Source organism: Oryctolagus cuniculus, chromosome 1 (assembly GCF_964237555.1).
Source record: "Oryctolagus cuniculus chromosome 1, mOryCun1.1, whole genome shotgun sequence".
Classification (NCBI taxonomy): domain Eukaryota; kingdom Metazoa; phylum Chordata; class Mammalia; order Lagomorpha; family Leporidae; genus Oryctolagus; species Oryctolagus cuniculus.
In genome coordinates, this window is record NC_091432.1 from 136,096,626 (window position 1) to 136,121,322 (window position 24,697).

At 45.5% G+C, this 24,697-nt stretch overlaps 1 protein-coding gene and 1 long non-coding RNA gene across 4 annotated transcripts; both read left to right on the forward strand.

Annotated features, from left to right (window-relative positions):
• The first annotated feature begins 483 nt into the window (after positions 1–483).
• LOC103352411 (uncharacterized) lies at positions 484–23,133 on the forward strand. 3 transcript variants are annotated; one of them, XR_011378914.1, is made up of 6 exons: positions 484–663; positions 3,753–3,978; positions 7,248–7,853; positions 8,704–8,769; positions 8,863–8,916; positions 11,062–23,133. It is a non-coding gene; the product is annotated as an uncharacterized lncRNA (long non-coding RNA). The 3 variants fall into 3 exon arrangements; XR_011378920.1 differs by lacking the exon at positions 11,062–23,133 and having other exon boundaries at positions 7,248–7,528; positions 8,863–10,526; XR_011378919.1 differs by lacking the exon at positions 11,062–23,133 and having other exon boundaries at positions 7,248–7,528; positions 8,704–10,526.
• On the forward strand, positions 23,050–23,658 carry LOC100352968 (large ribosomal subunit protein uL11-like). The gene has a single exon (XM_051833702.2). The coding sequence runs from the start codon at positions 23,091–23,093 to the stop codon at positions 23,490–23,492; it is 402 nt and encodes a 133-aa protein (XP_051689662.1). The 5' UTR covers positions 23,050–23,090; the 3' UTR covers positions 23,493–23,658.
• The last annotated feature ends 1,039 nt before the right edge of the window (positions 23,659–24,697 follow it).

The following is a 24,697-nucleotide window of genomic DNA, read 5'->3' on the forward strand; positions in this document are numbered from 1 at the left end:
GATGACATTTATTTTGGTATAGAAAATTTTGAAATGCCTGCATACAAGAGGCTTTTAAAGAGTTCATGAAAATGCATATTAAAAAACTACATGTGAATTTCAAATTTTTTTGCATTTGTCTTTTTGTTTTTAAAGATTGATTTACTTATTTGAAAGGGAGAAAGAGAGAGAGAGAGCAAAAGATCTTCCATCTGCTAGTTCATTCCCCATATTGCCACAACAGCCAGGGCTGGACCAAAATGAAGCCAGGAGCCCAGAACTCCATCCCGTTCTCTCACATAGGTCACAGAGGTTCAAGGACTTGGGCCATCTTCTGCTGCTTTCCCAGGCACATTGGCAGGAAGCCAGATCTGCAGCAGAGCAGCCATGACTCAAACCAGCACACTGATATGGAATGTCAGCATCTCAGGCTGTGGCTTCACCTGCTGTGTCACAATGCTGGTCCATTGTCTTTCAATTCTACTTTCTAGAAACTTCTCTAAGTACACTCCTGTTCCTCTGGCCCGTCCCAGATAGCCGCTGTCACAATCTCCCAGTGAGACTCAGTAGAAGTCTCGATCTGTCAGTCCTGGCAGAGCCTTCCTCCTAGTTTAGTTTCAGAAACCACTTCTTCAGTTTCTTCACACTGTCTTCTTGTTTGTGGAGTGGCCATCGTCTTGACTGGTAAGGTTCAAACTTCACTGCTTTCTTGTAACTTTTATAAGCTTCTTGGATGGAAATTGCCACTGAGAATTCCTATGCCTTCTCCTATCCCACATTTCCCTGTTGTTCCATGAGAAAGAATGAATGTGTGGTAGTCAGTCTTTCATATGGCCCAAACAATTCCTGCTCACTGATTTTCACATCCACGTGTAATTTCTTCCTTTTTTGTGTGAACTGGATGTGATGCTGATGAACAGAATATGGTACAAGCCTTGGGATATGACATATCACTTCCAAGATGAGGTTAGAAGACTGGCTGCTTCCATCCTGAGTGTGTTCTCTCTGGTTCTCTAATGGATGACTCACCCAGAGTTAGGTGCACTGTCATGCCTTAAGACAACCTTATGGACAGATACACAATGCAATAGATCCCAAACCCTACATCTGAGCAGAAAGACATTTCCTGTAAGGGATTAGCTCTTGCAATTATGGAAGCTTAGTCCCAAAGGGACAAATATTATATGTTCTCCCTGATCTGCGACAACTAACTGAGCACCAAAGGGGAAACCTGTTGAAGTGAAATGGACACTATGAGAAATAGTGACTTGATCAGCTCTTGTCCTGACGGTTGATGTACAATGTAATACTTTATCCATTTTAGTATTTTTTTTTGTTCTAGTACCGTTGGTTGAACTCTGTAATTAACACACAATTATTCTTAGGTGTTTAAATTTTAACTGAAAAGTGATCCCTGTTAGGTATTTGGAAAACATTATGTTGAGTGAAGTAAGCCAATCCCAAAGGGACAAATACCACTTGTTCTCCTTGATAGGTGACAACTAACTGAGCACCAAAAAGGAAACCTGTTAAAGTGAAATGAACACTATGAGAAACGGTGACTTGATCAGCCCTCACCCTGACTGTTGATGAGCAACTTGATATGTTATCCCTCTTAGTATTTTTTTTGTTTGTTCTACTTAATACTTTTGGTTGAATACTGTAATCAATACACAATTCTTCTTAAGTGCTGAAACTTAACTGAAAAGTGTTTGCTGTTAAATATGAGTGGGAATAAGAGAGGGAAGAGATGTGCAATTCAGGACATGCTCAAGCTGACTTACCTCAAATGGTACCAGGGGATTCCAATTCAATCCCATCAAGGTGGCATGTACCAATGCCATCTCACTAGTCCCAGTGATCAATTTCTGTTCACAACTGATCATAATGATAGGACTAAGAACCAAAGGGATCACATAAACAAGAATAGTGTCTGCAAATACTAGCCGATAGAATAAAAAAGGGAGAGAATGATCCAACATGGGAAGTGAGATACACAGCAGACCCATAGAATGGCAAATGTCCTAAACAGCACTCTGGCCTCAGAATCAGCCCTTAAGGCATGCGGATCCAGCTGAAAAGCCCATGAGAGCATTGCAGGCATGGAAAGCCAAGACACTCTGGGGGGAAAAAAAAAACCTAAATGAAAGATCTCTGTGAGTGAGATCGCAGTGGAAAGAATGGGTCATCAAAGAAGGAGGTACCTTTCTTTGAAGGGAGGAGAGAACTTCCACTTTGACCATGGCCTTGTCTAAATATGATCAGAGTCAGTGAACTCAGGGGGCTTCCATAGCCTTGGCAGCTCATGACAAGAGCCGAGGGTGATTACTGATGCCATAAACAAGAGTGTCAATTTGTTAAGTCAACAACAGGAGTCACTGTGCACTTACTCCTCATGTAGGATCTTTGTCCTTAGTGTGCTGTACATTGAGATTTAATGCTATAACTAGTACTCAAACAGTATTTTTCACCTTATGTTTCTGTGTGGGAGCAAACTGTTGAAATCTTTACTTAATGTATGCTAAACTGATCTTCTGTATATAAAGAGAATGGAAAATAAATCTAGATGTGAATGGAAGGGGAGAGGGAGTGGGAAAGGAGGGGGTTGTGGGTGGGAGGGACGTTATGGGGGGAAGCCATTGTAATTCATAAGCTGTACTTTGGAAATTTATATTCATTAAATAAAAGTTAAAAAAAAAAGAAAATAGAAAAATAATAAAAAAAAAACAACATTACGGAGGCTTGGAAGTCTCAAGATCTATGGTTGACCAGCTGGTCATCCAGGACCTGAACCATTGGTGTTGCACCAGTTCCAGTGTAAAGACCTGAAAACCAGGACAGCCCAGAGTGTCTGTTTTCCAACTTTGGGAGCCAGCAGGTTCAGGAACCAAGAAGAGTTGATATTGTGGTTCAAGTTCAAAGGTAGGAAAAGATAATGTTGCGTCTCAATGTAATCAGACAAGGAGAAAAACCCTTGAACTGTGGGAGGGTCAGGCTTCATTTGACTGGATAAAGGCCACGTACAGTAGGGAAGACCATCTTCTTCCTTGAGTCTGTCAAGTCGCATGTTAATTTCATCCAAAAACACTCTCATAGAAATGCCCAGAACAAGGTTTCATCTATTGACTAAAATAATCAAGGTCTGGTTGGAAAATGAAAGTTGGTGCTTGTCCAGCTAGTCTAACTGAGGACAGACCTACTGGGTTAGGTTACAGGTTTTGTAATTTTCTTACAGGGTAAGTACATGCATTGAGTCAGGTTTAGACAATACTGCGTTACGTGAAGTTATCATCACACAAACAAATTGAAGAATATCTCATCAAAAATGTAAGGCTATCTGGTTATAGCAGTTCAGCTGTATTTAGTTTTTCTGACCCACAAAATCTGGGTCAGAAACTGACCAGGACATGCAACCCCCTCATTTTGTATTCCTTTGGTGCAGCAATTGATAAAGAATGCAGTGAAGGATCTGTGACAGAAGTTGCAAAGCAGGGCACAGCAAAGAGGAACAAGGGCCACCTGTGGTACCCGCAGACCCCAACATTGGTCCCAATCATGGTTTTTGGCATTTTTTTATGGTCTGAACATTGTTTAAAAATTACCCATTTCCAGAGTGTACCACTTGTGTGTGTCTCCTGGGGTTTGAGCTGCAGCCAAGAATTCCTTGCTGCCAGTGCCTGGGAGGTAAGAAGTATCCTCAGGTGGTAGATAGATGGGTATATCTCAAATTGTAGTGTTCCTGTGAAACGCCTCCTAATTTGCTAATTTCATAGGTCTGCGTGGAGCCAAGATTCTGCTTTCCCAACAAGCTCCCAGCTGATACAGATGCTGCTGATGGCCAGGGGACTCACTAGGGGGCGAGATCGTAGGAACTTTGCCCTTGCTAATCACCCTACCCCCGTGATAAGAAGATTAGCAGGAGGTGTGACCCTCTATGGCCAGGGTGAAGAAAAAGTGGCTGTAAAGTCATTTGCTCAGGCCCTGCCAAGGCAATCACAGGTGAGACTTGAAATTCAATAAATCCACAGCAGGTTAATTTTTAAGTAGATAATTCTGGATGGCCCACAGTGGTGTTCTAAATATCCAATGACCTCTGGCAGAAATTGGTCCCTCACCTCTGCAGGGAAGAGTGGATTCACTATCAGTTCTCTCATCCTGGCTTACAAATATCTCCTGCTCTCGGATGAAGGGAGTGACAAGGACGGATGGAAGGGAATCTGCCTCCATTATTGCTTTTGTCTCGCCTTTTCACAGATTCGAAAGTGATTCTGGAGAGATCGCAGATGAGAGTCACTGGGAGTGCAGGTGTCATGGGAAAAGAAAACAGAATGTTGACTTTCTGTATGATTTATTTTTAGTTGCAAATTTAACAGGTTTAGAATTTTCATAGCATTAAAAGAAGACTGATTTTTTTTGCTAACTTAAGATAATTGTCAGTATTACAAAAGCAGTAGATGTACATTGTTAAACATGAAGGGAAATAAGAAAATACACCACATTATCATAAGCAGAAATTGATCCTACTAACATTTTAGTGTCTATTACACCAAGTCTCTTACTAATCAACACCTTCTATGTCAACTAATTTTCACCACATCAGATACCCGACCTCTATTCAAATTTCCCCAAGTTGTCCCCCAAGAAAGAAATTAGCATACGTGCAAAAATAACAGTGTTGACAAATCCTACAAAAATGACCTCTGACTCACTCACTGGCATCCAAAGTCCTTTGTGTGCCTGATCTTTCAGAGTGTGTCTTGGAGAAGATGAGAGGGAAGTGGCAGCGGGGGGTGGGGTGGGGGGGTGGCGGGGGGGGGAATGTTGGTGGAGAGGGACTCAGCAGCACATGTGCCACAATGCTTCCTCTGTGGCTGGACATCGGAGAAATTGTTTCCTAGAGAAAGTGACGAACCCAGATGCTTTCGATTGTGGGAAGAAGCCGTAAAGCTCTGGTTACAAGGCTGTCACTATCACGTGATTTCACTTTTGCTCAAAGGAGCCGCAGGGCTCAGATATCCCCTATGCCCTAAATCCTGCCAAAGTTACCATGGTGATGCCGTCCTGTATTTGGCCCACAAGAGATGACGGTGAAATGCGGGTCCTGTGTTTTTTATTTTTGGAAAGATAATGAAGGCTATCACATAAAGGGCACCTACCCCAGGCCCTGCTATAGGCAGGCATCACATGGAAATGTTGGAAAGATGTTCGAAAAATTACATGGGATTTTGGAAAAGCAGAATTATCCTCTCCCTAAGCCAGATGTAATTCAACTTTGCATTCAGGGAGACAGGGAGCCTGGCATAAGATTTCGTAATGATGACAAAGCTGGAAATTTCTGGAATTGTGGCTATGAGCCTCAGCTAAAGGGTCCCATCCACCTCCACCCAGTGCCTTCTCTTGAGGAGGTACTCAGCATACAAATGCTGCCCCATGCCTCAGTACACAGCCCTACTGAGAGAACCTGGGGCCCTTGGAAGCAGCGTAAGTCTGTCTGCAGGTCTGCGGTATCGGGGAGCCCTTTGTGCAATAGACCCCTCATCCAGGCTTGGAGGCCACATAGACCATCGAGAGCCCATTTAGCTCAGCCATATGCTGGTTGTGTGAACTGAGAAATTCTCACTTCTCTTTGCTTCAGCTTCCATGTGTATCAAATGGGGACAGTAATGACTACCGTGCAGTATTTTTGGGTGGAGATGGAATGAGATGCTCCCCCAAAGCATCCGCCATAGTTCCCCTTCAATGGCTAGTCTCCATCCACTCAGTGCTCTGACGGTCTTCTCTTCGGAAGAGCTCTTACAGGAGGGACAGCTTCCTCCACTCCCTGCTGACAACACATGTGCAAGATAAGGTCTGAGGACTTTGGGCAGTGGGTTTCCCAGTCATTGCAGTAGAGGAGAAATAGAGACGTTAAACTAGCAAATGTTAAAGCCCCTTGGTCCCAACCCCCCTCCCTAAATGGCAAAAGGAAAGATTGTGGAACTTGTCACCACGTCTCCTTCCTCCCTCACTGCTTTCATGAACTACTGCACCCAAGGCAGAACCTGCACTAAGGAAACAAGCAATGCAGAGACAAAAGTCACTCACTTGCTTCCAGCACCATGGTCTACCCTGTCTGTCATTGTGTTTCCTGTAGTTTCATTACAGACTTATTCAATGGAAAATCATAGAAATAAATAATGCATACATTCTAAATTTCCTGCTGTTCTCAGTAGTATCATGGTGTCTCATACCTTCTTGTTCCATTCAGCCCAGGATATGAATCATCCCTTTGACCAGTATCCACTCTGCGTATGCTATCCACCCGGTGGTCACCTTGTAGGCACCTGTTTTCACACGGACAGGTTCCTGTTCAAGCAACCCTTGATTTTACTTAACCATGGCCCCAAGTGCAAGCCTATGATGCTGGTAATTCTGGTATGCCAAAGTAAAGTGCTTCCTTTTGGTGAAAAAGATTGAATACAAGATTTTTGAGAGAGACTACATCTAATGACTTTCACTGTACTATCTTGTCTCGGTTGTTCTATTTTTAGTTACTGTTGTTAAGCTTTTATTGTGGCTGATATAAACTAAAGCGGGTATTCATGCATATCTGTATAGTCTGCAGGGCTGGATGCTGTGGAGTCAGGCATCCGTGAGGGTCCTGGAAGGCATCCTCCAAAGATGAGGTGTGGGGCACGATAGGCAGTGCTGATTCCTGCCCTTCACTATTCCCATGCACCTGTCCATGGGAGATTCTATGCTGGGACCCAACTCTCGATCACTTGCTGCATTCCAGCAAGTGCCATGGTCCCATTGCAGGTGAAGTGTGTATCCACTCTGACCTTTAACAAGTGACTGGCCAAGGGCATATGGTCTGAAGGGACAGTGTACCAGTTTCAATACTAGGAACACTTTCTTAAGATTTTTCTTTTATTTATTTGAGAGGTATAGACAGAGAGAGAGAGGTCTTCCATCCACTAACTCATTCCCCAAATGGTCCCAACAACAGAGCTGGGCTGATCCGAATCCAGAAGCCAGGAGTTCTGGGTCTCCCATGTCAGTACAGGGGCCCAAGCACTTAGGCCATCTTCTACTGCTTTCCCAGGCCATAGCGGAGAGTTTGATTGGAAGGGGAGCAGCCCGGACTCGGACCGGCACCACAGGCGGAACATTAACTTACTGCGGCTCCCTCAATACTAGGTCTTTAAGTGACCTCCTGCGTTCCCACCTGTCCCCTCTTGCCTCTGCTGTCACCATAAGGCCATTGCTCTCTGGCTTGCTCATCTCAGGTGAAACACGGGACAATGGAGCTGAGCGGCGCTGGCCCAGCAGCCTGAATCAGAACCACTCCGGCTTTCCCTAGAGCTATGTTGAGAGGCAGAGCCAGCCTCTGCGTCAAGATGAGCAGAGCCATCCAGTCAAGGCTTGCCTGGATCCACCGACCCCATCAGAGTGACATCAAGTGTGCCACACAACACTAATTCATCAGTACACTGCCTTACACAAGAATGATAACTTGGACCATTTCATTCACCAGAGGCAAGACTATCGTCATGACAACTAGCTGAAGGTGAGTCTACAGAGAAACACTGCCATTCAGAAATGGTGAGCTTGAGCTTTATACTGGAGGCGTTCTCCAGGAACAACAACAAGCATGCTTTGTCTACACAGCATCCTGACTATTCAAGGGATCTCCACAAAGCCCATGGAAAATCGGTATTTTGAAAACTAGCCATGGACTTCAACATTATTATTTTTGTACAAATGCCAACGTATCTTTTCGTTTCATTTTTCTGCGAACATTCTGAAATACCCTTGCATGTTTTGGCGAAATCCATTACATTTATTATAAATGACAGAACTTCTGGACTCCTGAGAGCAGAGTCACATTATAGGTATGGAAGCCACAGCTCTTTCATTATGAAAAATAAGCCTTTAAATGTCTATTTGATGTGGATGTGGGTATCTGAATTTCTTTTCTTTTTTTATTTTTATTTATTTATTTATTTTTGACAGGCAGAGTGGACAGTGAGAGAGAGAGGCAGAAAGAAAGGTCTTCCTTTTGCCGTTGGTTCACCCTCCAATGGCTGCCGTGGCCAGCACACCGCGCTGATCCGATGGCAGGAGCCAGGTACTTATCCTGGTCTCCCATGGGGTGCAGGGCCCAAGCACTTGGGCCATCCTCCACTGCACTCCCTGGCCACAGCAGAGAGCTGGCCTGGAAGAGGGGCAACCAAGACAGAATCCGGCACCCCGACCGGGACTAGAACCCGGTGTGCCAGCGCCGCTAGGTGGAGGATTAGCCGAGTGAGCCGCGCCGCCGGCCAGGGGCCAGGTATCTAAATTTCTACTCTGGATCCTTGCCTCACACAGAGATAAGAATTCTCAGCAGAGACTTAGTAGCACACACAAGTAGAACAGGATTTACTTTACAAGGAGGGAGAAAACTTATATTCATGCATCAGTGACAGCGGCCCCACATGCAGAAATACCTATCATGAGTGGGTCAGAGGTTACCCATGAGACAGAAAAAGACGACTTTAGCCGCTGGGGAAAGAGACCTCTCCCCCATTCTCAGCCTCTTGTTTATGAGGTAGGGCATGGTACCTTAAACCAATATGCAAATGGAGACTTAGCGTATGCAAATGGGACTTAGCATGGGCTAAGGTCCAGGATGAGACAGATACATCCTGGGAAAGCAGGCATAGCAAGCTGACAATTAAAGAGATAAACATTACTTTGCAGGCATGCAAGAATTCCTGCTCATCTGAACTTGAACTACTGCCTAGTGTACACCACATTCTATGAAAGGTGCAAACTTGGTTTTGAATTAATCGCATAACTTTCATGCTGAAAGAGGAATACCACCTTATCCAATCACGAGGAACTTTGTTTTTCCCACAGCCTGATTGAAACTACCTGGGGCTACCTCTTCCCCTGCCTGAGAAAGCACCTCCGGTAAGCATCCGGGCTTATCTGCTCATCCTTAGAGTAAAACAGCCTCTACCTACATTAATCCCCGAATCTATCCCATCTCACGATTCAGAGACCTGGACCAACTTAATAACCTCACTCTCGACTCCCTTTAGAAACTAAGCTTGCCTCTTAGTCTAAGCCCATTTCACGGTTGAGCTTCTGAGTCCTCTTTATTTCCCTGGCTTACAGTCACCCCTCCACCCGCTCCCCATTGACCTGCCCCTGCGTCTCTACGGCAGGCAGGGTGAAGGTGTGGGGAGCAAAGAAGGGGGAAATTCTGACTTCACCGATGCTGATTTTGCGGCGGTGCTTCCTGACTGTGGAAATCGCACTTTCATGAGGTGTCTCTGGGGATCCCCAGCCACGTGACTTTCGCACCCGTGGGTGTGTGGCAGGCAGATGCCGCATCTTCCCGGCTTGGCTCCCCCATGCTTTCTCCTCACTGCTCACCTGCAGCTTAACAGAGACCATGGGAGCCAGCCCACAAACCAGCACTTCAAGTCAGCTCATGGAGCCCGGCTCACCGGAAAAGCAGCTTTCCCACCACAGGGCTCTCTCCTGAGACATCCTTGAGCTAATTTTCATCCTTTATTTAAGACCTGTCTGACTTCCGGCAGAGAGGATGGTGGTCAGGTACAGTCTCCAGTCAGCTCAGGAGGCTGAGAGAGCACCTGACTTTGGAACATGAGACGGTTGGCATCTATGGTTGTGGGGTTTCAGCTAACCTATGGCAGAAAGCCTAATTAAGGTATCTTGATAAAACACACACACACACACACACACGCAGATATGTACACGTGCATGCAAACATACATGAGCATACATGACCAATGCGTGCATGCACACATACATGTGCATATTCATTGTGTTCATGCATGGACAGGTGCATATGTGTGCACATGTGTGCACTGCACCTACATGCTTGCATATGCACCCTGCATTGTGCACGTAAGCATGTGTGAACGCATGCACACATTCATGCGTGCAAATGCACAGGCAGTTGTACATACGTGGGAACTCATGCACATATGTGAACACAAGCACGCATGTATACATGTGCACACATATGCACACATGCATCCTCCATGTTCCATGTCAGGTCAGAAGGCAAGGAAAGCAGGGAAGACCGCTGACTGGCAGCTCCCTGAAATATCTATGAGGAAGCCCTGAAGCACATGTGATGGCTTCCCCACCACTCTCTCTCAGATAGAATCTTTCACAGCTGCGTAGACTTGACATTGCCACCCCATGCGTGTTGCAGGAGCAGCACCTTCTGAAACAGGGAGCCCTCTGTGCAAGACGAAGAACAGCCAGGCAACAACTCATGACAAGAGCCTAGGGTGATTACTGACACCATAAACAAGAGTGTCAATTTGTTAAGTCAACAACAGGAGTCACTGTGCATTTACTCCTCATGTAGGATCTCTGTCCTTAATGTGCTGTACATCATGATTTAATGCTATAACTAGTACTCAAACAGTATTTTACACTTTGTGTTTCTGTGTGGGTGCAAGCTGTTGAAATCTTTACTTAATATATACTAAACTGATCTTCGGTATATAAAGATAATTGAAAATGAATCTTGATGTGAATGGAAGGGGAGAGGGAGCGGGAGAGGGGAGGGTTGCAGGTGGGAGGGAAGTTATGGGGAGGGGAAGCCATTGTAATCCATAAGCTGTACTTTGGAAATTTATATTCATTAAATTAAAGTTAAAAAAATAAAAAATTTTAAAAAAAGCAGCAGAGGAGAAAGGAGGCCAGAGGAGAGCCCTGCAATCATGCCTGACCCCAGGACACCCAGCCGGAGCACAGCTCCCCCCACATCACCGCTCCAGCCAACCGTGTCCTCAGCGGCCACGTTGTTAACTAAAAGTCAGAGAAAATAAGCACTTCAGGGCTTTCCTGGTTCCTGGAGATGTTAGAAGAGAGTTGGAAGAGCCACCAAACAATCATTCCAGATGGCAGGCACGCCTAGGACATACATCACACACATGGAAGACATTTCACTCCCGGGAAGATTGTTGAAATAATAATTTGCACCGATTCATTAATAGTTAAAAGCATGTGCTTCTCTCTTGGGCAATCTGGGACTGTTTAGTCTTTTTGTTTCTTTTTTGTTTTGTTTAGGAAGCAGGGATGACCTCCATGGAGATAAAATATGTTGATGGCTGTGATCACTGTCATTGCTGTCGCCTGAATGGGATCCCCACATGCCAGGGCTGCTCCTCCAGCTCCCCGGGCATGCAGAAGACTCGCTCTGGAAGAAGGTCAAGAGGACGAGAAAGAAACAGAAAAGAGAGGACAGAGAGGAATATTTGCTAACACTCTACAGCACAGTGGGATAGCTGTGGTTGACCATGATTCAATGTGTATTTCCGTATCAGCCGTAGAGAGGATTTGCAATGTCCCCCACACGAAGAGCTAATAGATGTGTGAGCTGATAGATTCCAGTTACTCTGAACACATTGCACACATGTATTGAAAAGTCACACCCATGAAGACATATGATTAAAAATAAAAATACATTAAAAAAAAAACCAGACAGGACAGGGAGGTTGTGGTGGACCAGAGATGCCATCTCTTCTCATTTGTTCTGGTTTTACCTCTTCTCAAATAAAGAGACCTAGCAAGAGGGACAGAGGAGACTGGGAAAGACGCCCGGCTCCTCTATAAGCTCCAAGGGGCTCCAGGCCTCCAGGGACCAAAAAAGGTCAAACACCAAGGGAGAGAGAACTGAAGTTAGAAATACGGAACCAAAATTTTATAACCAGAAAAAATATATATACCCCTATGATGAGTGCTATCCTAAATAAATATGTTCCAAGATTTAGCCTCAAAATTGTTTATCTAGAGATTGTTTATAATTATAGAAAATTACAAGCAACCAATGTACTCAACAATATTTTTACATGGCTAAATAAATTATGCTCATCTAGACAATGCTATGACATGTAGCTATTACAAATATACAAATACACTCCCTGGCAGGTTCATAGTATATAGTTAAGATGTAGGTTATAAAGAATATAGGCAGCGTGATCACAACTTGGTTAAATAATTTTTACATGGATATTTCTAGATATGTATATGGAAACAAGTCTGGAAGGGATTTTGACTAATGAAAATACAGATGATATCTATTTTCTTTCTCTTTCTCTAATGTCTTCACATTGTTTCCTCCAAATAATTATCAACCTGCTTACCCGATAATTATCATATGTACAATTGTTACAAAAGTTAAGAATTTCATGGCCAGCGCTGTGGCCCAGCAGGTTAAAGCCCTGGTCTGAAGCGCCAGCATCCCACATGGGTGCCAGTTCGAGACCTGGCTGCTCCACTTCTGATACAGCTCTCTGCTAGGGCCTGGGAAAGCAGTAGAAGATGGCCCAAGACCTTGGGCCCCTGCACCCATGTGGGAGACCTGGAAGAAGCTCCTGGCTCCTGGCTTCAGATCGGCACAGCTCCGGCCGTTGTGGCCATTTGAGGAGTGAACCAGTGGATGGAAGACCTCTCTCTCTCTCTCTCTCTCTCTCTCCCCCTCTCTGTCTCTCCCTGTGTAACTCTGCCTTTCAAAAAAATAAAGTAAATCTTTAAAAAACAAAAAGTTGGGAATTTTTCAAGAAGAAAAGCTGCCAACCTTTCACAGAGAAGCTGTGCCACGACACCAGGTAACAGGTGTAAGCCATGAAGTTCTGTTCCCACAGCCAGGACTGTGGCTTGCTCTACGAGCCGGGCTGTGAGATTTAAAAAGGAAGAAGTCCTCTCTTTTTAAGGCAGTTGGAAGAGGAGAAGGGTCTTTTGTGTCTTTTCTGTGCTACTTGTCCAAGTTCAAAAACAAATCAAGCAGCTGAAGAAGGAACGCTACCATGTGTTTGCAACTCCCGTGGCTACCATTTGCTTCACTGTCCATGACGCCAGGCTATCCTCTGTAATAAGACAGTGGTGCACACTTGAGAGGCAGTAGGGTGTACTGGAAAGGGCCATTGGCCGAGATATATGAGAGGGGGGTCCTGTGCCAACTCTGCTACTAGACTTGGTGGAGCACCTGTCATATGTCAGGCAAGGAATCCAATCGTAACATAGAAAGTTGAATGTGATACTCATTCTATACTTAATAAATCGAAAGCCAAGTTGCAGAGGTATACCAAATAACAAATGGGCATCAAGGGACATGTCGCAGGTTGCAAGAGACACATGAAAAAAACACCATGGTGGGGCCAGCACAGTGGCATAGCAGGTAAAGCCGCCACCTGCAGTGTCAGCATCCCATATGGGCGCCAGTTCCCGTCCCAGCTGCTCCACTTCTGATCCAGCTCTCTGCTATGGCCTGGGAAAGCAGTAGAAGCTGGCCCAAGTCCTTGGGCCCCTGCACCAGTGTGGGAGACCTGGAAGAAGCTCCTGGCTCCTGGCTTTGGATTGGCCCAACTCTGGCACTTGGGGAGTGAACCAGTGGATGAAAGACCTCTCTCTCTCTATCTCTCTGCCTCTGCCTCTCTGTAACTCTGACTCTTGAATAAATAAATAAATCTTTAAAAAAAAAAAGCACCATGGCACACAGTGGTGGGTGAAGCCATATTTTCTATTCAAGGTCAATAGGGTTTGAGTTAGGTATACCTGTGTTAGTCAGCTCCTTGTAACTACAAAGAAATGTCTGAGACAAGCTACTTATGAAGGAAGAGGGTTTGTTTCTAGATCAGGTGGTCCCCTTGGTTTGGCCATCTAAGGCCAACAGATCGCAATGGCAGAACACGTGTGGGAGAACAATCGCACGGTGATTCAGAAAGCAGAGGCAGGGTGGCTGGGCCCAGCAGAGACTTCATAACCAACCCTCTTGCAAGAAATACCTTCTGAGAGTCTGCTCCCAGGGACCTAAGAACCTCTGCTAGGCCCACCTCCTAAACACCACAACTGGATGAAGGGGCCACCCCCTTAGTACCACTAACACAAGACTTTGGAGTTTATATGATATACACCTGCTTGGGTTTGGAGCCATATCCTGTTCAAACCATAGCAGCATGAAAGTCAGCCAAAGAAAGAAGGTAACTCTTGAGTTGTGCCTTGAAAGACAAGGCCAGAAGGGGCACACAAGGCTGTCACATTGTGTGTCTTGCCTCAATCTCCGTCTTATTGTGTGTCTTTCCTCAATCTCCTCACTTTTAAAATAACAGCTGAACCTGAACACTTCCAGTTCCAGTATCGGAACTGCTCAGGGATGGCCAACTGTTGGCCACACTGCAAAAAAGCCACTGCTGACACAGTCCTCACCTGACCAGGGTCCCCGACACTGGGGAACCAGATTCAAGCAGTCACCTGTGTTAAGAAAATATATCCAGACCAGGATACGGGACCCAGCGGCTGACCCTCAGTGTCATCCTGAAACACTTCCGCTAATCCAATAGCGCTTAGTGGGTCCTCGATGAGTGTCCCTCGGTTAACACGCCCATCTCCTGTTGGTTAGAGTCTAGACATTGTGCAGTGATGTGCTAATCGGTAGATTTTTGTCCAGTAGAAATGCAAACTCTGTTCAGTATAAAAGATGCTCCTCTGGAAGGCATTTGGCCTAGTGGTTAAGACGTGCACATCCAATACCAGGATGCCTGGGTTCAGTTCCCACTTCAGGAGCCTGACTCCAGCTTCCTGCAAATGCAGACCCTGGTGGGGAGAGTGATGATGGCTAAAGTAATTGAATTCCAACCACGCATATGGGAGATATGGATTGTGTTCCTGGCACCGAGCTTCAGCTTGAACCAACTCCAGCCATTACAGGTGAGAGTGCGCACTCTCTCTCTCTCTCACTCTCGCTCTCGCTCTCTCTTTCCGGCTGTCTCTCTCAAATAAATAAAGAAATTTAAAAGAAAAAAAAAGATGACCCCCAAGTGTTCCATCATAGGTCCCTGTGCACAGGGGTCCATCCCACAGCCCATATAAGGCCTGCGAAATCATTGGGTGTGGCCCAGCTTCAGCAATGACAGGGGGTACTCCAAATGCAGTAATTCTGTAGCAGGCTCATTTTTAAGTTAATAATGTTGTATGACCCATGAATGATAAATATCCAAATAGCCTTTGGCAGAAAAATGGTTCACCACTCCTATGGGCGAATAAGCAGATTGTTCCCTTAGTCACACCTGTGTACACGTGTACATGCACATTCCATGTGTCTTCCCTGTTGCGCTGTGTAAATCCCAGGACATTAAATGCCACTTGTAACTTTATCATCTGGCTCCCTTGGTAATGAATTAACGAATTTTATCGCTTGTTAATTCTATATTTGAATGAGTTATGTTTCTAAATCTTTGAAATGATTCTTCTACATTGAGGGGGAAATTTCCTTCGTTCTTGAACTATGAATCAACTGTAGAGGTTTTGCTCTTTTGCTTTTTCCAATATTTGCTGCTGTTTGCTGATTTCTGTGGGCTCCTTTGAGCTACCTGTACTTATTTCTTCCTGGGTCAGAAACATACTCATATTTAGGATCCATCCTTGTGACACCTGCTGTGTCAATGATCAAGATGAAGTTAGTAATCTACATACACATAATCCCAAAGAGAGAGAGAGAGAGGGAGAGGGAGAGGGAGAGAGAGGGAGAGAGAGGCTGGTTTGCTGATTGGCATTTTTCCTGAGTACTTAAAGAAACAGGTCCTGCTTGCATTCTGTTATTCAGCCTCCATGCCATCCCCATTACATTACTGTATCACACACACACACACACACACACGGCAGATTCCTGAAATTCCTTTATTTCTGTAACAATCCTCACATTTTGAGATTGTACAACTTTTTTTTTTATTTGACAGAGTTAGGCAGTGAGAGAGAGAGATAGAGAGGAAGGTCTTCCTTCTGTTGGTTCACCCCCCAAATGGCCGCTACGGCTGGAGCTATGCCGATCCAAAGCCAGGAGCCAGGTGCTTCCTCCTGGTCTTCCATGCGGGTGTAGGGGCCCAAGCACTTGGGCCATCCTCCACTGCACTTCTAGGCCACAGCAGAGAGCTTTACTGGAAGAGGAGCAACCGGGACTAGAACCCGGCACCCATATGGACGCTGGCGCCATAGGCGGAGGATTAACCTAGCGAGCCACAGCGCCAGCCTGAGATTGTATAACTTTGACATATGACCTCCACTGCTTGAACTCGCTAATTGGCAACAACAGCATTAACATGACACCATTTCATGTTTTATAAAAGCATTTTGATGGATGTTTTCTTACTCCTTAGAAACATTCCTTTGGTGGGGGGCATTGTCTGGGTCCATTTTCTGCTACTGTAACAAAATATCAAAGACCGGATAATTTATGAAGATCAAAGGCCAATGCTGAAGCATAGTGAGTTAAGCCCCTGCCTGCAACACCAACATCCCATAGGAGCACTAGTTCGCATCCTGGCGGCTCCACTTCCAATCCAGCTCCCTGCTAATGTGCCTGGGAAAGCAGCAGAGGATGGCTGAAGTGCTTGGACCCCTGCCACCCATGTGGGAGATCCAGACGGAGCTCTGAGCTCCTGATTTGGGCCTGGCCCAGCCCCAGCCTTTGCAGCTATTTGGGGAGTGAACCAGCAGATGGAAGATATCGCTCTGTCTCTGAGTGTGTGACACTCTACCTTTCAAATAAATAAATAAATCTCTTTTTAAACATTTCCAAAGAACATTTATTTGTCATGGTTCTGGAGGCTGGAAAGTGCAAGATCAAGGTGCCAGAGCCTTGTAAGGGCCTCCGTGCTGAGTCAGCTCATGGCCGGAGGGCAAGAGGGTGACAGAGAGAACAGGGGGCTGAACTCGTCCTCTACTAAGGACCCCACTCCCCTGATAAACCCACTCCTAGAATAAGGCATGGATCATCTCTTAACGATTGCAACTCCTAACCCTGCCCTATTGTTTTCAAGTTTCCAATACATGGATTTCAGGGGACACACTCAAATCATACATGGTACTCCACCTCCCAACTCCAAGGTCCACATCTGTTTCATGTGCCATTCAGATTTATTCCATTCCAATAGCCCTAAAGTGATTTTTTGAAGATTTATTTATTTGTTTGAAAGTCAGAGTTACACAGAGAGAAAAGGAGAGGCAGAGAGAGAGAGAGAGAGAGAGAGAGGTCTTCCATCTGCTGGTTCACTCGACAGATGGCCACAACAGCCAGAGCTGTTCTGATCTGAAGCCAGGAGCCAGGAGCTTCCTCCGGGTCTCCCACATGGGTACAGGGGCCCAGGGAATTGAGCCATCCTCCATTGCCTTCCTGAGCTACAGCAGAGAGCTGGATTGGAAGCGGAGCAGCCAGGACTTGAACTGGCACCCATATGGGTTGCTGGCACTGCAGGTGGTGGCTTTGCCCACTTTGCCACAGCACCGGCCCTAGTCCTAAAGTCTTAATGCAGCACCAACTCAAAAGTCCAAGGCTTGAGTTTTACCAAGATCCAAGAGGGGCAGATTCCGCTGTGAGACTGTGACATGGAACAACTTATGAGATTCTAAAATGTAATGGTGGAAGAAGCATACGGTAGACTCTCTAATACAGGGGAGACATAGGAAAGAAGGAAGGGGTAATGGTTCTTGAGAAAGCTAAAACCCAACAAGGAAGACAACATTAAGTCTTTTTTTTTCTTTCTTTTTGACAGGCAGAGTGGACAGTGAGAGAGAGACACAGAGAGAAAGGTCTTCCTTTGCCATTGGTTCACCCCTCAATGGCCGCTGCAGCCGGCGCACCGCGCTGACCCGAAGGCAGGAGCTAGGTGCTTCTCCTGGTCTCCCATGGGGTGCAGGGCCCAAGCACCTGGGCCATCCTCCACTGCACTCCCAGGCCACAGCAGAGAGCTGGCCTGGAAGAGGGGCAACCGAGACAGAATCCAGTACCCCGACCAGGACTAGAACCCGGTGTGCCGGCGCCGCAAGGCGGAGGATTAGCCTAGTGAGCCATGGTGCCGGCTAACATTAAGTCTTAAATCTGAGGAAGAACCATCCTTGACGCCATGTCCTACCTTCTGAACACACCGGGATTGGGTTGGAACCTCCAAGGCCTTGGGCAGCCCTGCCCTTGAGGCTCTGCTGGGATCAGCCCATGCAGCAGTGCTCACAGTTGGAGTCCTCTGTCCCACCCCTCTCTTGCATTCTGTCAGCTCCGTAGTTCCGAGGTCTCAGAGATGGCCCCATTCCCATTGCCCCGGTGGGGACTTTCTGGGATGGCTCCAGGCCCACAGTTGCACTGGGGATTGCCCCAGTCAAGGCTTCTGTGGCAACTCCACGTGTGCAATCAATCTGTGCTTTGGCCCCCTTTGAAATCCAGGTAGAGACCACCGGGCTCACGTGCAGACTGTGCACTTGCAGAATTAACACCTCTTGGACACCGCCAGGGCTCATGGCCTGTGCCTTTCAGCTCGGTGGCCAGGGCAGGGGCTGGAGCTGTTTCTGGAACCACTTGAGCCATAGCTGTGGAGGCTGAGGAGCTGTGTGAGAAGGCAGAGAACAGAATCCCAAGGTGACCCTGGACGGCAAGCTTGTAGGATGTTCTCTGGGCTCATCCACTGACACCATTATGCCCTTCTAGCCTCCTGGATCTAGGGCAGGTAGGGGCTTAGTCTCCAGGATTTATGCAATGTTCTTTCTCCCACTGTCTTCATCAACAGGACCTGAGTTTCTTCCATCCAAGCTAAGACCTCTATCAAACTCAGCCCCCTTAGCCACACCCTTGGTTTGCTCGCTTAAAGATGACTTTGCACTCTTTGCTTGGTCAGGCTGCCAGTTTTTCAAATATTTGCACTCTTGTGGGGCTCCATGGGATGCGCAGCCATGGAGCCCCCATGTCAAGGTTGGTCTGATAGCTGTTGCTTTGTCTTTATCACAAGGCGGATGTTGCTAGTTTCGGTTAGGGCAATGCTTTCCCACGGTCGGGACTTTCCAGAGGAGTTGAGAATGTTGTAAACAACAAGATGGTGCCGAGGACCGCGCGGTGAGCCTGCCTGCTGCGTGACACCTCATCTGATTGGCCCGAGGACGTGTGCATACTGCGTGAACAGACAGCAGATTGGAGTGTTCCGTGCATGGACTTGAGCCCACTTGCAATTGGCCGGATTTTGTATATAAGCTGTGTGCTGAGGAAGGAGGGGGCTTTTCTGTCCACTCTCCTCCCTTCATTCTTTCTCTGTCACTGTTATTTTCTTATTAAAAGTCTACTGAAGACCGATAAGCTGTGAACAGTGTCATTCCTTTGCGGGCAAGGGAGCGACACACTGTTTCTCTCTTTAATTATAAAGTTCATCTTTAAATCATTTCTCTTTGGGACCAGCATTGTAGTAAATATGACGTCTGTGACACCAGCATCCCATATCAGAGTGCCACTTCGAGTCCTGGCTGCTCCAGTTCTGATCCAGCTCCCTGCTAATGCACCCAGGAAAGAGTGGAGGATGTTCCAAGTACTTGGGGTTCCTGCCACCCAAGTGGGAGACCCCGACTGTGTTCCTGGCTCCTGGTATGGCCCAGACATGACTGCTGTGGCCATTTGGCCATTTGCTTTTCAACAAATAAATAAAATAAATGTTTAAAAATAAATAAATCATGTCTCTCATCTCACATCTTACTATATGCATTTGGCACATCCATAGCCACACAGCTCCTTAAGTACTTGGTTAGATGTGCTGGTTCATCAGCCTTAAGTTCTGTCTTCCTTAAAACCCTCGGCCATGAATATAACCCAGCGCTGTTCTTTGCCTTTGCCGTTCGTATTTCTACCCACGTTCTCATCATGATCACTTAAGGGATCACTAAGAGCCTCTAGACTTCCCCAAGTCCTCTCCTCTTCTATGCCCTCTGTCCACTGCAACAGAGGCCTCTTTGCCTAGCTCCTCCAAACTCTCCCAGCCTCTGCCCATTACCCAATTCCAAAGCTGCTTCTACATTTTCAGGTATGTGTTACAGTAGACAATTATACTCCTCAGCATCAATTTCTGTCTTAATCTGTTGTCTGCTCTAACAGAGTACCATATACTGGATAATTTATGAAGAGCAGAAACTTTTTCTTCTTTGAAAAGATTTATTTATTTATTTGAAAGGCAGAGTTACAGAGAGGCAGAGGGAGAGAGAGAGAGAGAGAGAGAGAGAGAGAGAGAGAGGTCTTCCATCCGCTGGTTCACTCCCCAGATAGCCACAACGGCCAGTGATGGCCATCCAAAGCCAGAAGCCTGGAGCTTCCTCCAGGTCTCCCACACAGGTGCATAGGCCCAAAGACTTGGGCCATCCTCTACTGCTTCCCCAGGCCATAGCAGAGAGCTGGATCAGGATTGTAGCAGCTAGGACTTGAACTGGCTCCCATATAGGATGCCAGCGCTGCAGTCAGCGGCTTCACCTGCTATAGCACCAGCCCCAGAAACTTATCTTTTTTGGATGCTGGGAAGTCTATCATCAGGTGCTGGAAGACAGGAGTGATGTGATGAGGTAGGCACACCACAGTCAAAAGAAGCTGTTTTATCTAAAAGTGACAGGCGTCATTGAAGTGTCTTAAGTGTGCCTCCCACCTACTCAGCCAAGAATCCCACACGACCTTGCTGAATTCTTCCTAGGTGTTGTACTGATTCCACAACATGATTTGCCCAGAAGTGTGAGAGAGAGAAGGAAGACATCCTCAGATTAGCAGTTTGATACTTTTGATCATTCTGTTGAGTGTAGGGAACGTCTTAAAGATGATAGCGCAAAAGAACCCATCAGCAGGCTACCACCAAGGTCAATGCCAAAGATGCAATGGCTTGGACAATGCCATTGGTGACAACAAAAGAAAGAAACAAATTTGAGGCCCATGTAGAGGGCTGGATCATTGAGTCTTTCCATTGGGTACCACAGATGAAGGTTAGTGAGGAATCAAAGTCATCTTCAACATTTTGGTCTTTCACTATTAAGTAGATATTGCCTCTATTCACCAAGAAAAGAAGCATTTAGAAAGAAGGATAAGGAAAATGAGAAATGGTCGTAGAAGTTAGTAGTTCAATTACAGTCATCCAGAGCTAGATAGTTATATCAAGAAAAACATCATTGGCAATATCAAAAATCAGTCCATTAGACCACTTTTAAACAATCACTATTAGTTGAGTCAGTTTTGGGAATTCCCAATGGCCAGGTAGCTTGAACATTCTTCCAGAAAATAGATTCAAGCACCCATTTCCCTTGATATGGTTGCCAGTTTCCATTCTGATTCCCTTTCGCATCTTATGCCTCCAATTTCTCACTCTCACCTCCTAAGACTGCTTTGGAAATTACTGGCTATTAGAATTACAGTTAAGTTGTCCATTCACTGTTTCTAACTTCTCAGGTTTGGAGATATATTCAAGAGTTGTAGCACACATCTCGATTCCAGTAAGAAAAATAGAAGCGTCCCCAAAGTGTAGAAGATACCAAGGCAGGCAGCCCAGGCACTGCACAAGTAATAGAAAAAATAATACCATGTCAGGTAAAATGTAGACATACAAGAAATGTTTTTAAAATGGTGTTCTAATCTAGAAAAAGAGAGAGAGAGAGAAATAAAGATGTTCAAAAAACGTAGACTCATTCTGAACTCACTGATTGGGAGATGAATCTATATATTAAAACACATGATTGTCAAATGTGTCTCTCTTTTTTTTAATTTATTTTTTTGACAGGCAGAGTGGACAGTGAGAGAGAGAGACAGAGAGAAAGGTCTTCCTTTTGCCGTTGGTTCACCCTCCAATGGCCGCCACGGCCGGCGCACTGCGCTGATCCGATGGCAGGAGCCAGGTGCTTCTCCTGGTCTCCCATGGGGTGCAGGGCCCAAGCACTTGGGCCATCCTCCACTGCACTCCCTGGCCACAGCAGAGAGCTGGCCTGGAAGAGGGGCAACCGGGACAGAATCTGACGCCCCAACCGGGACTAGAACCCGGTGTGCCAGCGCTGCAAGGTAGAGGATTAGCCTAGTGAGCCGCAGCACCGGCTCAAACGTCTCTCAATATCAGAAACAAGGAGAAAGATTGGAGTAAAAATGAATGGGGAAAAGCAGATGGGAACAACTATCTTTGAGACTCAGTCTAAAATAAAAACTGATGACTGTTGGTGCAAATGTGATCGCTTGTTGCCCAAATCTGTTTCTCCCATCATCCCATTTCTTCATTCCATTCAGCACTTTGGTCTCAATGAAAGTCCATGTTACATAAGGTGATGAAGTCACACTTCTGGGTAAATCATGTTGTGGAATCAGTACAACACCTAGGAAGAAAGAATTCGGCATTGTCTTGTGGGATTCTTGGCTGAGTCAGTGGGAGGGAGTGTTTAGGAGAGTAGCAATAATAGCATGAAAGTACAGGACTCTCTATGCGTGCTATACCTATTAATATCAAAGGAACAAACCAATTACAACCCACCTGTGATGACTTTGCACAGTTCAACTCCTTTAAATGTACAAGTTTCCTAAAATCCAACTAGTACCATTCCCTGAGCAAACTAACCTACACTGACATGAATTCTTCATTCCTAGCATCTAATGCATTCATTTTGAAGGCCAATCAAGGACACGAATTCAGGAGAATTGGGTTAAGTAAAAAGGTACTCATTAATCAGTAATTAACAAATAACTTTTACCATTATATTTTCCAAGAGTGGAAAGCCATTTAATAAAACAAAATGTTTGCAAAACAGATAACTACTTTTTATGATGTCTTCATCAGGCAGGTCAATCTTTCTCTCTTAATTTTCCAGATGAAAGACAGATACAAACATAACCAGGGCTTGTGCATGAAATCAGAACTTATTATTGCCAGGGCTGTATTCTGAACTCATCTGTGAGGCATGAGTCAAATGTTCTGAGCTTCAGCTAATCGAGATCAAAGTCTTCCTTTGCCTTTCCAAGCAGAAAAACATTCCATGTTGTGTTCCATCAAACTTGGTGAGCATCTCAATTGAAATGCTAGCTGCATTATTTTATTAGTTATTTACATCATTAATTACACCAGGTCAGTGTTTCTAAGTCTGATATCCCACAGAAGGTAATGTATGTCTTAAGAGAATAGAAAGTGCAATAAAAAATAAATTTAGGAAAATCTGAGTTAAGCACAATTATGCAGATGTCTTTACTGCAGAGCTTTTCAGAGTTTTAAAACATTAAGAAACATTGTAGGTGCAACTCTCTTCGGTCGTCCCGAATCCGGGTTCATCCGACACCAGGCGCCTCCACCATGCCACCCAAGTTCGATCCCAACGAGATCAAAGTCGTATACCTGCGGTGCACCGGCGGCAAGGTCGGCGCCACGTCTGCCCTGGACCCCAAGATCGGCCCCCTGGGCCTGTCTCCCAAAAAGGTTGGCGATGACATTGCCAAGGCCACCGGCGACTGGAAGGGGCTGCGGATCACAGTGAAACTGACCATCCAGAACCGGCAGGCCCAGATCGAGGTGGTGCCTTCGGCCTCGGCCCTCATCATCAAAGCCCTCAAGGAACCCCCCCGGGACCGGAAGAAGCAGAAGAACATCAAACACAGCGGCAACATCACCTTCGACAAGATTGTCAACATTGCCCGGCAGATGCGCCACCGGTCCCTAGCCAGAGAACTCTCCGGGACCATTAAGGAGATCCATTAAGGAGTCTGTGGGCTGCAACGTGGACGGCCGCCACCCTCACGACATCATCGACGACATCAACAGTGGTGCCGTGGAGTGCCCGGCTAGCTAAGAAGCACAGAGGAATCTTGGAATAAAGGATCATCTGACAAGTGGCAAAAAAAAAAAAAAAAAAAAAAAAAAGAAACATTGTAAATCTCAAATTTATTTTGACTGTAGACTTTTTTCCCATGAATACTCATGAACCAGTGCAGACACATGGACAAGGAGCAGAGTATGGAAAATTCACGGGATCGTCAGTGTGCATTTTCAGCATCTAGTGTAGAATCTGGACCTAGGAAGTGATCCTTGTGCTGACAATTCCCAAATCTCTTTTTCCAGCTACTTTTGATCTCCAGAATCAAACATCTAAGCACCTATGTGACATGTTTTTCTTGGTTGTCCAATGAGTTCTTCAAACTTAGCATATCCAAAACTGGTTTGAATCTTCCCCTCAAAATTCATTGTATCTGCAACCTCCCCATCTCTGTGGATAAAACGTCATCCATCAGACAAAAACCCAGGAAAGCTTAGATGAAATATAATGCAAAAAAACTGTAAGCACAATGAACAAATAAAAAGAAACTGTCAGAGTTGAAACCTCACTTCTGTTATGACCTTGTTACTGGGCCGTATGTCCAGGTATACGCAGACAATCTGATTATGATCATCAAAGCTGTCAATAGTTGTCCAAGGCAAGGGACGGAACATGGGTTTCATTACCCTATTCTCTCTTTTCTGTGTATTTAAAATTTTCCATAATTAAAAGTTTTTAAGAAATTAGATTATATAAAATATAATGAGATGATGAAGAACCTTATTTTAAAGACAGATTTTCCTACAGTATCATTAACAGTAAGTTTTTCTCTAGGTGCTCACTTCATATAGAGAGATTGTGTTGATATATGTTCATATATAGAGATCACGTGTTGACGTGAAGGTGTCTTTGTATATTTCAACTTTATATTATTGAGTTTGGTTTCCACATCTCTAGGAATGGGTTATGACACTCACATAGCATCAGACAAAGATTGCATATGCAATACACACAAATATATATGTGTAGATGTGGAGTCGGGGTGGAGATTCCAGTCCTAGTTGATGATAGGAGTACACAGACAAAAAATGTGTGGTTCTCTGTGTTTGAATCACAACAGGGAAAGCTGTGTAGGTGGTAAAATACAGAG